This window comes from Musa acuminata, chromosome BXJ2-6 (genome assembly GCF_036884655.1).
Source record: "Musa acuminata AAA Group cultivar baxijiao chromosome BXJ2-6, Cavendish_Baxijiao_AAA, whole genome shotgun sequence".
Taxonomy (NCBI): Eukaryota; Viridiplantae; Streptophyta; class Magnoliopsida; order Zingiberales; family Musaceae; genus Musa; species Musa acuminata.
In genome coordinates, this window is record NC_088343.1 from 9034885 (window position 1) to 9049598 (window position 14714).

Genomic DNA, 14714 nt, shown 5'->3' on the forward strand with positions numbered 1-14714 from the left:
CTCCCTTTTAATGTCCTCCGTTAGAGCTGTCTTAGGAATGTGTAAAGAGGGGATTCCCGGTGACCTCAAAAGTAGTTTGGAAAGGATGTGTCAAGTTGGGAAGGTGAGAAGGATGCCGAAACCTGTCCGCATTCAGTGAATCTGATGACGAGCATCGATGCAAAAGATCCGGCACCTAAATTTTATGTTCTTCACACAAAATCTATCTATTTGGAAGTTTTTTGAATGGAATAATGACGCCTAAAAGAAAACAAATCTTGATACAGCCCTATCAAAATCAACTAAATATATATTTCTTTTCCATCTGGATTTACTAACGAATCTTTTTTTCTGATGTTTTAGATATGAGTTACATCAAGCAGCGATTTCTTCTCTATCATCAGCAACCTGACCACTTTTGTCTGAGGGGAAAGTCAACCGCTGTACTCTCATCAGCAGTAATCACATCCTCTTAAATTCTCTCCCATTTGTTACGGTATTTTGACTTTAGTGTTTTGATCACCACAATAAATAAACACACTATAAGATTTGCTAAAAATATATTATAAATAATCTAAATATATTTTCAGCTTTAATCAAAATAATTATAAATCTAAATATATAATATTATAATAATATATGAGCAATGACAATTAAATATCATTTATAGTATATATATATATATCATTAATAATTATTAGTAATTAATCATGCTGATGATAATGAAGATTGTTATTATTAGGTATCTAAATGCAAATACGAGGAATAACTTCAGATTAGGGCACGAGTTCGTGCTGCTCTGCTTCTCTCGTCGATTCACCGAATGGGTGCGGAAGAGCAGCAGCAGAGGGCCAACGGAGGTGGCAGGATTGGGGGGTCGAGGCCGACGCCCATCTCCGAGTCTCAATTCCTGATATGGAAGCGCCGAAAGGTTCGACCTTCGTTCCTTCCTCATCTCTAGGGTTCCGGTTCTTCGTTTGCTTCTCGTTCCATCGAGATTCCCGTCTTTATGAATCAGTGGGGTTTCAAAGCACGATTTTCTTCGTTTAGGGTTCCAATTTTCGGTCTTCTTTTTCGTTTCGCCCTTGCTGGATTGTATATTTTCATCTTTAAGAGTGATTTGGGTTCTACCGGACGAAAGCTCGGTTTTGTTACCGCTTTATGCTTCGGCACTGGAGAGTCAAATCCAATAATGTCTTCTGAAGTCTCTTATTCTGGAGATAGGGATGGTTTCTTATGGTTGTTTCATTGTAGCTGGAGTTCTAATTCGTTTCGTTGAACATGCTGCAGTCGGAGTTATAGTCGTAAACTGATTTAGACCGTAAGCCCAAACAAAAAGTAGATCAGCCTTAAATTTTGGATCTTGCACCCTTTTCTGTGTTAAATTTGCTTCGAAGACTGTGTGAAATGAGGACCAATGTTATCAACTAGTTTGATTTCATTGATGAGCTAAAGTTTTCTTGCACCTTGTTATTTTCATAAAATGCATATGTCCTTAGCCTTTGGCAATTTCGACCTTGATTTACCATATAGCAAGATATCAACTTCGGTAATTTATGAGAGTGGCACCTCTTTCTCTTGGATTCACTGGTTCTTGGATATTTTGGATAAATTGTGTAATCAAAACATCATGAACTGCTAGGCTCATGGTTCTCTTCATACTATTATTTCTTCATGTTTGAGCAGCCAATTACCTTATACTTTGTATTGCCCCACCAATTATCTAATAATTTCTGAGATCTAAGCTACAAATGAACCTGTGAACTATTTACATGTGACATCTGAGTAATTTCATGTGGATGAATGGGTTTGGCAATTGAAACTAATTGGTGCATCTTAATTCACATTTCGCTTGATTTATGTACAGAATTTAGTTACTTATAGCAGCTAAACATACTGTTAGTACTCATATCCAGGATGCTGAAACAGCAGCAAGAAAAGCTGAAGTTGCTCAGAAACGTGCGGAAGATATAGCTGCTGGAACGGTGCAGATGAATGGTCGTGAGCTTTTCCTCCGTGAACCCTGGGTATTTGATAACACCCGTTACTGACGTTCCAAAGGTAAAATATTAGTGGGGTATGATATGTTCGGTGTCCAAATCTTGTTTGCCGCCCCAATTCTTTGTCATCAGTAGATACGTTTTTTCCTGTTATTTTTATGCATGAAGTCGTGTTATTCGGATTACCTAGATACCTTTTTTTGTTTTCATATAACTTGGATCCCTAGAAAAAGAGTCAGTTTGGCGAGTTTTACCCCTATTGTGTTTAGGTAACCTGTGATTAATTTATTTTTTTATACTTTAGGACTTCGTAGTATCGTAGAATTAACCGGTTCTATTTCAGTATTCAAAGACAGCACACCATATGTGTTTTAGGCAATATCACCAGTTTGTAAGAATTGGCTATATATAAGGGTTTGCGGAAAGCATCAATATAGAGATGTCATCATGCATCGCTTGCTCCAGTCCGAGAATGACTTCATGATATTTACTCAACCGTCGGAAACATATATGCTTTTGAACACTTTAAGAGTTGATTCCAAGCATACCTCCATAGTTGCTTATCTTCCATGTTTCTAATTTCGATTATGTACAGGTCTTTGATTACCAAAGGTGGGAAAGAATGTAGTCTTCCAAGAGAATTTTAGGCTGCATGCAGGGAGATAAAAGAAAGATTTGAAGGGTTAAGCTTGAAGAGCGCTTCATTGTACTTCCAAATTTACTTCCTGTATTTATGTTTCTGTATCTTTATATATGCCATTATAATTGTCTCCGACTTTGAAGAATGCATCCTCGTTAAATCTCTAATCATATGCACTGGAATCATATATTTGCGATGAGATGATTGCCACCTTGATCAGCTTATTTTGCATGAACACAGACATTTTGATAAGAGATTTGCGATGAGATGATTGCCACCTTGATCAGCTTATTTTGCGTGAACACAGACATTTTGAAACTCTTATCGAAATATTTATTATCGTAGTTTCCAGCATCAGCTAAATTGATTGTGATGTTTGAATTGGCCCGACTTGAAAAATATTATATATATATATATATATATATATATATATGTATATATGTATATACGTATGTATATATATATATATAACAAACCATACGTCCTATTATAATCTCCTATCCAACACACGAAGAATAAGTATTCTTTAGTATTTAGCGCACTAACTCGGGCCTTAGTAAAGTTGCGGACGTTCCAATAGAATTAATTCGGTCCAATAATTTAACTAGGGCGAGTTTTTTCTACGACTCATCCCCCTCAATAGAATTAATTCGGTCCAATATATATGTATGTATATATATATATATAACAAACCATACGTCGTGGAGGCCCACCCGCTCTGTCGAAAACCCTCTCTTTCTCTGCGAGGCGGTGCCTATTCTTCCAGCTCCCATGGGCTACAACCGATCCCGCCGCCCCGGAGATCGCTCCGCTCGTCGAGGGCAGACCAGTACGAGCCGGGTATCTCAGTGGTAAGAGCCTTCACGCCCTCCTCCTCCTCGTCGTTGTTCGATTGTTTTCTAGTCTCCTTTCGTTAATTCGTCTTCCCGACTAGGTTTTATTTTGTTTTCCAGCATCGATTTGGTTTCTTTGGTAGCGGGTATTAGTACTCGCAAATTTGCATGCGGGATGTGTTGATTCTTCTGTCTTGGTTTAATTAGATAGAATAACCTAGGGTGTAATATTTGGGTTAGATCAAATGGTTTGTGCCACACTTTGATCATCTGGAGCTAATTCTAACGAAGTTCCTGTTGGTTTAAATTCTACAGGGATGAGGATCATGATAGATCCCTGCCGACAAATGAAGGTATGGAGTTTAGTTCAGTGGATATGTGCTATTTGGGATGTTTATTGTTGTGTGCTATATTATGTTATTTTCGATCGTTTATCCTTACAAAGAAAGAAGAAAATAAAATAGTGATTATGCTGATTCTGTTCGGTTTTATGATGAAAGAATTGTGTCGCAAGCTATTGTTCGATCCATAGGAATACACATGAAAATATATCAAAATCTGTTGTGAAATATATGCTTCAATTACCTGTTTTGCTGAACGTTAAGTTCAATTTTAGTCTCAGCTAATTTGTATGCTCATACTAGGTCGCTTGCATTCAAGCCCTTGATATTGCTGGTCGTTGGTCAATGCGCGCTTTTGTTTTATTGTTCCATTTTCTCCATTCATTTGTGAATTTGAGTTTCTAGCCATTAGTTTATTGTGCTATATTTAGAATCATTTTTTGGAAGAGTTGATAGGTTTTAGAAAAAAATATTTGAAGCATTGTCTTTTAACTGGAGCTAGTCGTGATGTCTTAACTATTTCAGAAGAATGTCATGAGGAAAATCATGCTCCAGGAATTCAGCTTGCAATGTGGGTATGTGTTTGTAAATAATTACAGATGGCACACTTATAAGATGCCTGAACTGTTTCTTCCTCTCTACCACTTTCTGTTGTACCAGGACTTTGGACAATGTGATATCAAAAGGTGCACTGGTCGAAAACTTGCCAGATTTGGATTCTTAAGGGTAAGTGTCTTGTCCTTTGCGATGGTTTGATTGATTTACATTATATGTCCCTTGTGGATGCTGGATAAAAGTTTATATGAAACTCGGTTCATTTTTCCTTGACTTCAAATTAGATTGAAAATTTATTCTCCTTTCGGTGATAGAATCTAGCATCTAAAGATTTGTATAAATAGACTCTGAAAAAAATTACATATGTTGGCATGTGGTTGCTTGAATCAAGGATTGTCATGCCAGACATATTGTGCTGGCATTATATTTGCACCAATTCTCTCACATACCTTGCCAAGGGTCCTAGAGATACAAATCAAGATCCTTCTATCAAGATGACCATCTTGGCATGGCTTGGTGAAAGATCTTTTGATAAATTCTATATAGTTTTCTGGTACAAGTCTAAGACCCATCGTACATTCTTTTTTTTTTTTTTCCAATTTATATCATGGGGCACGGAACCAATATGGGACATTCGAAGCCACCACTGAGTCATATTAGGGAAAGTTCCATAGGATGATTCAAAATGTGCTCCCTTTTCCATAATGTCATATCTGGGGGCTATTTAAACTAAGTGATGATTATTAGAAAATATCTACCCCTTGGAAGTATGAACATTCCTGCCTTCAAATAAAAAAGCAGTGAGAAGCACAATAGTAAAGCAAAATACAGTCTGCTCTTCCTTTTTTGTGACAGGCAATTATATTATTCATTATGCTCTTGCATTACTGTCATTTTTGACATACTGGTTTTTAAAATACTGACTAATGTAAATAAAATCTTACAGGAATTGCGGGTAACTAATGGTTTTGGTGGCGTTGTCCTAAGGTACTTATGAACTCATTGCACAAAAGAGTTCTCTGACCTATATTACCCCTGTAATATCATTGCCAATAAATGCATGTACATGTATTCTTTGATTGTATTACACCATATCATCATTACACTTCTTGAAGAAGCATTCAAGAGCCCTTTTTGTATCGTGTCATTGAATGATGTGGTAGCTCATCTCCTACCAACGTACAATTGTCTGAGTCTTCTGCAGGCTTAATATTTTAAGTTTTGAAGTATGCAATTTTATCACATTTCGACATCCCTTCACTTTTTTCCGCATTTGTCTGCAGTCCAGTTGGGAAACAATGCATCTCCAAGGAAGATCAGCCTTTAATCAAGAGGAAAGGACTTGCTGTGGTAGATTGCTCATGGGCGCGCCTGAATGATGTTCCTTTTATTAAACTTCGTTGTGGTGCCCCTCGCCTCTGTAAGATCTGCAATAGCTTTTTGATTATGTCTTTCTTCTTCCTTGTGATAATTGGACCAATGTTCTTAATCATTTTTTTCTCTAAAGAAAAGCCAAGACATATACAATTGTAAATGAGGGGTATGCTGAATTTGAGCTTCAATCTGATAGACTGTTACCTTTTCCGACTGAGATGTGTTTTCACTATTAAATTATAAGGTTTTTATTACTTACTCATTATTGCCATCATTAATTGTCCACAGTTCAGTTTCTGAGTGGTCAGAATAATTTTTAGAACTTTTGAGCTAATTACCTAGTTTTCTTCCTTTTTTTTTTTGTCCTATAGTTCATGGAATTCCCCTAAAAATAGTTCTCTTGTCGTCTGTAATTCTCTTGCCGTCTGTCATATGTAATATGATAAGTCTTCAAACTTATATGTGATTTATCCACTTGATGCAGTGCCTTGGTTGGTGGCAGCAAACCCAGTGAATTATGGCCATCCATGCGAATTATCTTGTGTTGAGGCTTTGTCTGCAGCTTTAATAATTTGGTACAATCTCTAGCCCTTTCCTTGTCTTGATGGTGGATGTTGCATGATAGTCTTAGAACTGTTAATCATAAGCCGAAACAATGTTGCAGGCCGCCTTGCACTTGCCATTCAAGTTTATTGATCAAATATTCCAATGACTTGTTGGAACACTGTTTGAAGATATGGATGATTCGCTCTTGGATTTTATTGTCTAGTACATGGTTTACTTGATAGGATCTCTTGGTTGAAGGGGTTGATTCTTTGTATATTATCACAGCTTAGTTTCACTTTCTAAGTTAAGAGGGGATTTAGTTTATTTCTTCTTTCCATCTTCTACATGGTCTTTTTTTTCTTTGTGATCCTGAAAATGGAATGAAACTATTGAGGCATACTCTATTTGTATCCTTTCACATTTCACAGTGGGTGTATAATTAATTGCCTGTTACACAATCAAGTGCCTGTGTATGAATGCAATTCAAACCTTATTCCTTTCACATTTCACAGTGGGGAGGAGGAAATGGCAAATCTGCTGTTAGGCAAATTCAAGTGGGGTCATTCATTCTTGTCTCTTAACAGGTATGTGCCCTCCACTTGGATGCTTTTTAAATTCAGTGTAGGATTATCACTATTTTTTTTAAAGAAGTCACAGTCACACTTGACAATAATCGCCACTTGATTCTCCATGACTACGGTGCATGGGAGTTACTAAAGATACAATTTGGATGATTACCTTGGAATTCGAAATAAGTTTGACCAAATCAAATGTTAATTTCAGACTAGTGAGTGCACCTTGGCTACCAAATGACTTGGTCATTGCATGTAAATTTAAGAACATAACGATGAGCTTTGCGCCCCTAGGCAGGAAATCACTTCATGTATCAGATTGTATGTTGTCTACCTACTCATGTCTGACAATATGCTAAGTGCTTTTCTTCTAAGACAGGGCTTCAGGAGGTTGACTTTTTCTGTGTTCAGTTCTTCCTTTCATAAATGTAGTTGGTAATAGCCTTTTTGATCCTAATTGACCATCCCCAACTCAAGGAGAGGAGAAAAGAAAAAGATATTACAATAAAATAACAGCCAATGCAGACAACTCACAAATGGGGGGAAACCACTTATGTAGAAATCATCAACATGGTATACTTTATATATTGAGTTCAAATAATGTACTTCCATTCTTACACCCTGCAGGGAACTACTCACTGCATATTCCCAATGTCAGACAGGATCGGAGATCATATCTGTCCAGAACTCCTGGTTATCTAGTAATGCACGAGTACCAAAGCCACCACAAGGCGTAACAGGTATGATCATACTTCCTGTTGGGATGATTCTTTTTCTGTTGAGAATTTGTTTAGAGAGAAGCTTGGCATGCATATTAGATGGTGAACATAGCACATCAATATCATGTTTCTATGTGCCTTTGACTTTTTATTGAATGAATTTGTTTTGAGCTCATTAGTTTCACGGTCATTATCATAAACTGAAAGTAGATACCGTCTATGCTGCAGATAGCGCTCAGTCGCCTACAGGCGACGAGCAATCTGGTAGCGATTCAGACGATGGATTACCGCCCCTCGAAGAGAACTTGAACCACTTGACATTACAAGAGAGTGAAGAAAGCGAGGAAGATAGTGAGTGAAAGGAGGTGTTCTCCGGTCTTGCGGTAATACACTATTTCAACTTCTATGGACGAACATGCAGTTTTAACTGTGATTTGGTAGTAGAGTTGGTTTTGGGATAAGCTGGATGTATAGTTTTTGTTTGCTGCGGTTGTTTTTTCCCATTGAACATACACAAATTACAAAATCCCATTATATTCTGATCAAAATGTGTCAAAATTATATTTTTATTTGTAACTTTTATTAAAAATCCTTTGATCTTTCTCTATAAGAAGAATAGTAATCATTTCATCTCTTTTTAACTTAATCATATCTATAAGTAGATGATAAAATAATAGATCAAAATTTGATCTTATTTGGAAGGAATAAACAAAGGACTAAGAATTTAAGTTCTCGTGACATAATTTGATCAATTGTTAAATTATAAATTATTCAGATGAGGTAGAGGGTTATGTTAGGTCACTGACAATTAGTATAAAATTATATTAGATTTTATTGATATTATTGTTTTTATTGACCAATGACCTGCTCTTGTGGAATTCAATAGCAATACAACCAGAATTCCTATGGCATTATTAAAGGTTACACATTGTTTTCTTCACTTAAAAAGGCAATTAGGAAAAATACCGTAGGAATTCCAAGTATCATATCGTGATGGAAATTATGACAGATTTAGAAAGTAATAATACCAGGCGAAGCATGATAAATAAGGCGACATAACCTTCGATTCATCAAGTTCTCTTGCACATTGTTCATCATATGAGAAAAGAAAGAACACATGCACCAGGAATAGCATTCGAACTGTTCGACCAATTTCCTAGCTGAAGAAAAACAACTACCAAATCGAAGAATGACTCGAAGGCGAGATTTTTCTTGCTTTGGTGTTTCACTCCAACGCGACGGTGGCGCCGACCTCCTTGAGTTTGGCGGCGATCGCCTCTGCCTCCTCCTTGGTCACCCCCTTCTTGAGCACCACGGGGGCCTTCTCCACCAACTCCTTGGCCTCCTTCAGCCCCAGGTCGGTGAACGTCCTCACCTCCTTGATGACCTTGATCTTGGCCGCGGCATCGAACTTCTCGAGTTTGATGTCGAACGCCGTCTTCTCCTTTTCCTCGGCCGGCTTGGCCGCCTCGGCCCCCGGCCCGGCTCTCGCCCACGGCACGCTGCCGCCGGCCTGGACCAGGTGGTTGAGGCCGAGCTTGAGGCGGAAGAGGGTGGAGTAGTCCTTGCGCTCCTCCTTCGTGAGAGAGAGAAGCACATCGGCGATCCTCTCTAGCTTCTGGCTCCGGGACTCGGCGGCGGCGCCACCGGAAAGGGCGGAGGAGGAGAACCGGCGGACGGTAGAGGAGAGGAGGAAGCGGAGTGGCATTTTGGGCGGCACTTCGGCTTCCTATTCGGTTCGCTTAGGGGAAGAAGGCCACGCGACTCCACGGAACCGAGGGGGGAATGCGTTTCCGTGGGTGGAAACCAAATTCCAAAAACATCTCTTTCTCAAAACATTTCTCCCGGTTTGTTGTACAAATAAATTATCATAAATAACTGTTCATTAATACAATTTAGACATTATTTAAGTCCAATTTAGACATTGGTTTCTTGTCGACAATCGAACCGAACTCAAGCTTTCCGCTAACAACATGGTTAGCCTAATCGAGTCAGATGTGTGGTCGATTCAGTTATAAATGGGACAGCCGAACTCCAACCTTCTCAAATCGCAAACCTCCCTCGCCTCCCCCGTTCTGTTCTTGGAGCGCTTATTGACATTTCCTCAGCGGATGCATGAGAAACACCGGCGGGCCGGAGATCGAAACCCTAGAAGAAGCGAGCGCCATTGTTCTCGCCCCTATCGCCGGCGAGTGAGTTTGATTGTAACCTTGGAGATGTTGTTCATTGATGTCGCATTATGGAAGGTTCTTCATCTTTTTTGTTCGTTTCTATTTCTCTGACCTGGAATTAGGGTTTTCTGTCCTGTTCTTGATGACGTGAGCTCACGATCGCCCATGCGCGGTTGTCCCTAGGAGAGCTGATTGCTCGGTGAGTGCTTTTAGTCATGGAAAGATTGATTCTGTACTGGAGTTTTTCTGTACCCTTGGATCTGTTATTCATGGCAGTCGCATTTAGCTAGGTTCTTGATATTTTATTCGTTTCGATTGAATGCCTGTTTTCTAAACTGGATTTAGGGTTTTCCGTCCAGTTCTTTCCTGAGCTCTCGATGGGCCACGCATGGTTGCCCCTGCGAGAGCCGATTGCTTGGTGACTGCTTTTCTCGCCGAAAGAATCGTACCCTTGGATCTGTTATCCATTGATGTCTCATTCCGAAAGGCTCTTGATCTTTTATTCATTTCGAGTTAATGCCTGTTCTTTCTGTCCTGGAACTAGGGTTCTCCGTCCGATTCTTTCGTGAGCGGTGGATTGCTGAAGTATTTGCACTATGGAGGATTCATGATTTCCGTGGGTGGTTCAACTAACTTTTCTTATATATTTGCTCTCATCGTGACAGTATAGCGAAAAATTATTGTGAAAGCTTGATGATTTTATTCTTTCATTGGGAAAATATCTATTTATATAGATTTGAGGAAGAGATTTTTTTTTAATCATTCGTTACATTCAAATCATGTATATATATTATGATGATTGATCCATAAATCATAAATATCATAGGTCAATTAAGGATTCATTGTGTAAAAAATATAAAGTTGTCATTTTATATGTCTTTATCATCATCCTTTATTATGCTTTCTTAAGATTAAATTTTTGTCAATAATATTAATCTTAAACTAATGTAATTGAAATATTTTATGAGCGAGAGGTTTTGAAATATGGATATGGGAAAAACTTAGTTCACGTTTGATAATTTGATCTCCAATAAAGTGAAAATTGATGATATGAAATACGAGAGTGAAATATGAGGTTTGGGACAAGTAGATGGTATTAACATTATCAAAATATATTATTTGAGTGGATTGAGAAGTGATATTAAATTTGTGCAGTAGATTGGTGATCTAATTGAGTTTTACAATAGTAATGATGATGATTTGATATTTAGCTTCAATGGTAAATCTTGTAATCGTGTTTAGTTTCTTGAAACTCTTAATTTATTAAGTTTACTTTAAGGAAGATAATGTTGGTCGAGATAGATGTATTATCATCGGTATTATTTGTCCAATCAACATCGGTAAAGGAATGAAGATGAAAGGATGAGTATTTACGAAGAAGAAATCAAAGCCTTTTTAAAATAGCATAGGATATGTTTTAACACATATTGTAATAGAGGGATGATGTATGAATTGTGATAATTTGTTAATTGTAAATAAAATATTTGGATGTGTAAGTGATAAATATTGTAAGGAACCAAGTATATGAGGCCAATTGGGTGTAGTAGGAGATTTTGGTCGAGATCAATAAACTTTTGTTGTGCGCTTAATTTTATCACAAAGTTGACAGATGACCTTTTACTGATTATTATTGTTGAAACGCTAGAGATGTTAATGATTGTAGTGATTATTGTATTTGAAGTTCTTTTTAAAGTTGTTTGGGTTGAAATTACGATCATTGGAGAGTTTGATAGTATAATGGAGGATGATGATTATGTGCATTATCGATGTGCCTAAAAGACATCTTGTTCAGTTTTGATTATGTTTTTTAGATTTTTAATTAAATTGAGCTGTGATAATTTGTTTTTATCTTTTTCTTTTCTCGTTTCAAATATGTTTCATGATCAATTAACTTGTCATATAGTTCTTTAAATGATATTAGTGAGTCATGTGCTTAAATTGTTGTCACTAGTTCTTTTTATTCATCTCATAAACACTTGTATATCACTTAGGGAATGATATTAAAGTTAAATATCTATAATATTTTTTAAATTTTATGTATGATTAGTAATGATATATTTCTTTTAGGTTGTTTTCATCAAGGTAGATAAAAGATTTAATTATGTGAGAACGATTGGTGAAAGTGATTTATAGCTTGGATCATACTTTTGTAGTAATGTTGCATGAAGAGATTAATATTACTATAGAGCCAATAACCATCGAGGCTTGAATGACATACAAAATAAGATGATTTTGATATAATCACAATTAATGATTAAGGATTTGTCATCAAGATTGATTCTCTTGGTATTTAAATATTTTTGGATGGACAATTGAGGGAGCCATTGATGTAGCCCAGTAATTCATATTCGAAAAGAAGGTTGATGCTTTTGGAGAGTTGTGATTAAAATTGTTATGGAGATGAGTCCGGAAGGTTGAGAGAAATTATTATTTCTTGAAAAAATAAGTATGGAAGCATACAGGAGGCCAAGCACCATTAGGTGGTGGGTTTAAAGTAGATCAGATCAGATTATACATAATCGTCGGAGGTAGTTCTGATATGTGATCGGTATGATGGTGAAGCAAATTAGATTTGCTAGAGCATGTCACGAATGGGAGATCACGCAGAGGAATCGTGTGTCTTCGTCTTCGAGTAAGCGGAGCAGATTGACAATAGATCAGTCGCTGCTTTGTGAGGAGGATGCACCGATTGAGAGGGGGCGACGGTGAGGAAATGGTGCAGTTGCTGCAGCGGTGTGGAAGCGACGCTGCTATTGCTGCAGCGGCGACTATTGCAACAAAAAAAAAAAAAAAAAAAAAGCAGCACCTGTTGCTACAACAATAATAGCAGTAGGTGAAGAGAAAAAGATAACACGTGCATATTGCCATTGTATAGAGAGGAAATTTTAATGCTATGGTAGATCAACGAGGAAGTAGTATTTGGGACAGAAAGATGAAGAATAGTCGTTGGGCAAATCAGCCGAGGAATCATTGGCGTCGGGCAACGAGTCTTACTTCCTGAAAAATTATTATGAAAATTTGATGATTTTATTTATTAAAATAATATATATTTATACAAATTCGAGAAAAAAAAAGATTCTCCCGATCATAAGCTCAAAGAAAACATAGGTGACACGGAGAACCGCGTCAAGCAGAGAAGACGCCATCAATGGCAGCGGAAACGAAGGAGCTCCCTCGTTGCAGAGCTTTCTCCGCCTCCTTCGGAGAGGAAACCTCCTTGGCCGTCCTCCCAAAGCTCGAACGAACCAAAGAAGCCGCGGACGACTCCTCTTGCCTCGCCCCCCCGTGGCCTCCTTCCTCCCAGCCCACCTTTCTGCTGCTGCTGCTCCTCCTCTCGAAATCTTCCACCACCAGGAGAGCAATGTCCGCCATTCTCCTCTCTCCGCTCTGATGTGTGCCCACATCGACCCGATCCACGGGTACGTCTACTTATACGCCCATCCGACTCACTTCTAATGTCGCGTAGAGGTCGGTGTGATTACGGATAAGGGGCCTTTGCGTGTCTCGTGACTTTGCCTTAATCTCGTGGGCTGGCTGGCTTGGTTTTCGTCTAACGCGTGAAGTAGCACGCATCTTCCGCTATTTTGTGCAGGACTTTCTGGTTTGCTTGGCGTGGAAAACCTGTGGCTGGCTACGAGGGCAGAGGGAGGAGAAGGAGCTAAATGTGGAAAAAAGGTGTGCTCTATTCCCTGGTTTCCCTGGCGTGGAAAACCTGTGGGTGGCGTCGAGGGCAGAGGGAGGAGTAGGGGCTAAATGTGGAAAAAAGGTGTGCTCTATTCCCTGAGTTCCTTGGCGTGGAAAACCTGTGGCTACGAGGGCAGATGGAGGAGTAGGGGCTAAATGTGTGCCAAAAAAAAAAAAAAGTGTGCACTATTCCCTTTGTTTTATATCACAAATGTTTATTAGCTTATATTTCCTTTTTCTTATTACCGTCAAAACTTTCTGGTATATTTTTCTTATTACCGAGTCTAACTAACAAAGGGAAGTTTCCTCATAAACACGGAGCTTAATTGAAACCTTAAATCAAAACCGAAACACCAAAAGCGATTCCTGAAAGAAGCATGGAAGAGGTTGAACCTTTGCACAGATGATCCGGATTGCAGGCGCTGCTTGCGGACCTATCGGTACGACTTCTGGAACCGAGCACGGGCGCCGCGACCACCGAACTTCTTGGGCTCGCACCGGCGGGGATCCGCGACGAGAAGAGTTCGGTCGTAGCGGACGAGGATGTCCTTGATCTCCTTCTTGGACTGCTCGTCGACGTACTTCTGGTGGAAGGCGACGAGGGCCTTGGCGATGCTCTGGCGGATGGCGTAGATCTGGGAGGTCTTCCCGCCACCGCGGACGCGGATGCGGATGTCGACGCCCGCAAACCGCTGCCGGCCGAGGAGGAGGATGGGCTCGAAGGCCTTCAGGCAGAGGATCTCCGGCTTCACCAACTCGATCGGGACGCCGTTCACCTTGATCAGCCCGCGGCCGCGCTTACAGTGCGCCACCGCCACCGCCGTCTTCTTCCTGCCGAAGCACTGCACCGAATCTGTCGCCGCCGTCGTTGCCATCGCCGCCGCACCAACCCGGATGTAACGGGAGACTCTACTGACCTTAACCCTAGACACTTGATCGGCGTCCGCTATTTATAGAGCGGACCGGCTTTGGAAATGGGCAGCAATCGTGTTGTTGGGTCCGGTCGCGTTTGAGCGCTTTGGTCTTGGCTCGGGCCAAATTCTTTTAATAAATAAAGCATCCACGGGTCTAACCGTTATTTCGCCGCTCTCTACGTTAGCCCTAAGTCGAGTTCATCTATCAATAATATCGATAAGGATCATGATCTCAACATACCCTAGAATATAAAATAATTTAGATGAATATTTCTCTTGTAGTTATGATCCCTTGTGTTCGTCCAAGTGATCAGCAATTTTCACTTGGCCGGGCTGAAAGCTATCGTGGCCGAAACAGTCGAAACAGAGAAATCAATCATTCACAT

The 14714-nt window shown here is 39.4% G+C and overlaps 3 protein-coding genes and 1 long non-coding RNA gene across 4 annotated transcripts; 2 read left to right on the forward strand and 2 right to left on the reverse strand.

The window, feature by feature from the left end:
* The first annotated feature begins 3313 nt into the window (after window positions 1–3313).
* On the forward strand, window positions 3314–8098 carry LOC103987466 (uncharacterized). The gene is made up of 10 exons (XM_009405781.3): window positions 3314–3470; window positions 3768–3805; window positions 4319–4368; window positions 4454–4519; window positions 5295–5335; window positions 5632–5768; window positions 6207–6297; window positions 6781–6852; window positions 7468–7580; window positions 7788–8098. The coding sequence occupies exons 1-10, from the start codon at window positions 3391–3393 to the stop codon at window positions 7916–7918; spliced, it is 819 nt and encodes a 272-aa protein (XP_009404056.2). The 5' UTR covers window positions 3314–3390; the 3' UTR covers window positions 7919–8098.
* Window positions 8099–8601: 503 nt separating this feature from the next.
* Window positions 8602–9395, reverse strand: LOC103987468 (uncharacterized). Its single transcript, XM_009405782.3, has one exon. The coding sequence runs from the start codon at window positions 9265–9267 to the stop codon at window positions 8785–8787; it is 483 nt and encodes a 160-aa protein (XP_009404057.2). The 5' UTR covers window positions 9268–9395; the 3' UTR covers window positions 8602–8784.
* Window positions 9396–9617: 222 nt separating this feature from the next.
* LOC135614646 (uncharacterized) lies at window positions 9618–10474 on the forward strand. Its single transcript, XR_010487617.1, has 3 exons — window positions 9618–9751; window positions 9853–9929; window positions 10275–10474. It is a non-coding gene; the product is annotated as an uncharacterized LOC135614646 (long non-coding RNA).
* Window positions 10475–13736: 3262 nt separating this feature from the next.
* LOC135614645 (small ribosomal subunit protein uS9-like) lies at window positions 13737–14345 on the reverse strand. The gene has a single exon (XM_065112219.1). It carries the CDS (start codon window positions 14287–14289, stop codon window positions 13849–13851), a length of 441 nt encoding a protein of 146 aa, XP_064968291.1. The 5' UTR covers window positions 14290–14345; the 3' UTR covers window positions 13737–13848.
* Window positions 14346–14714: the final 369 nt, after the last annotated feature.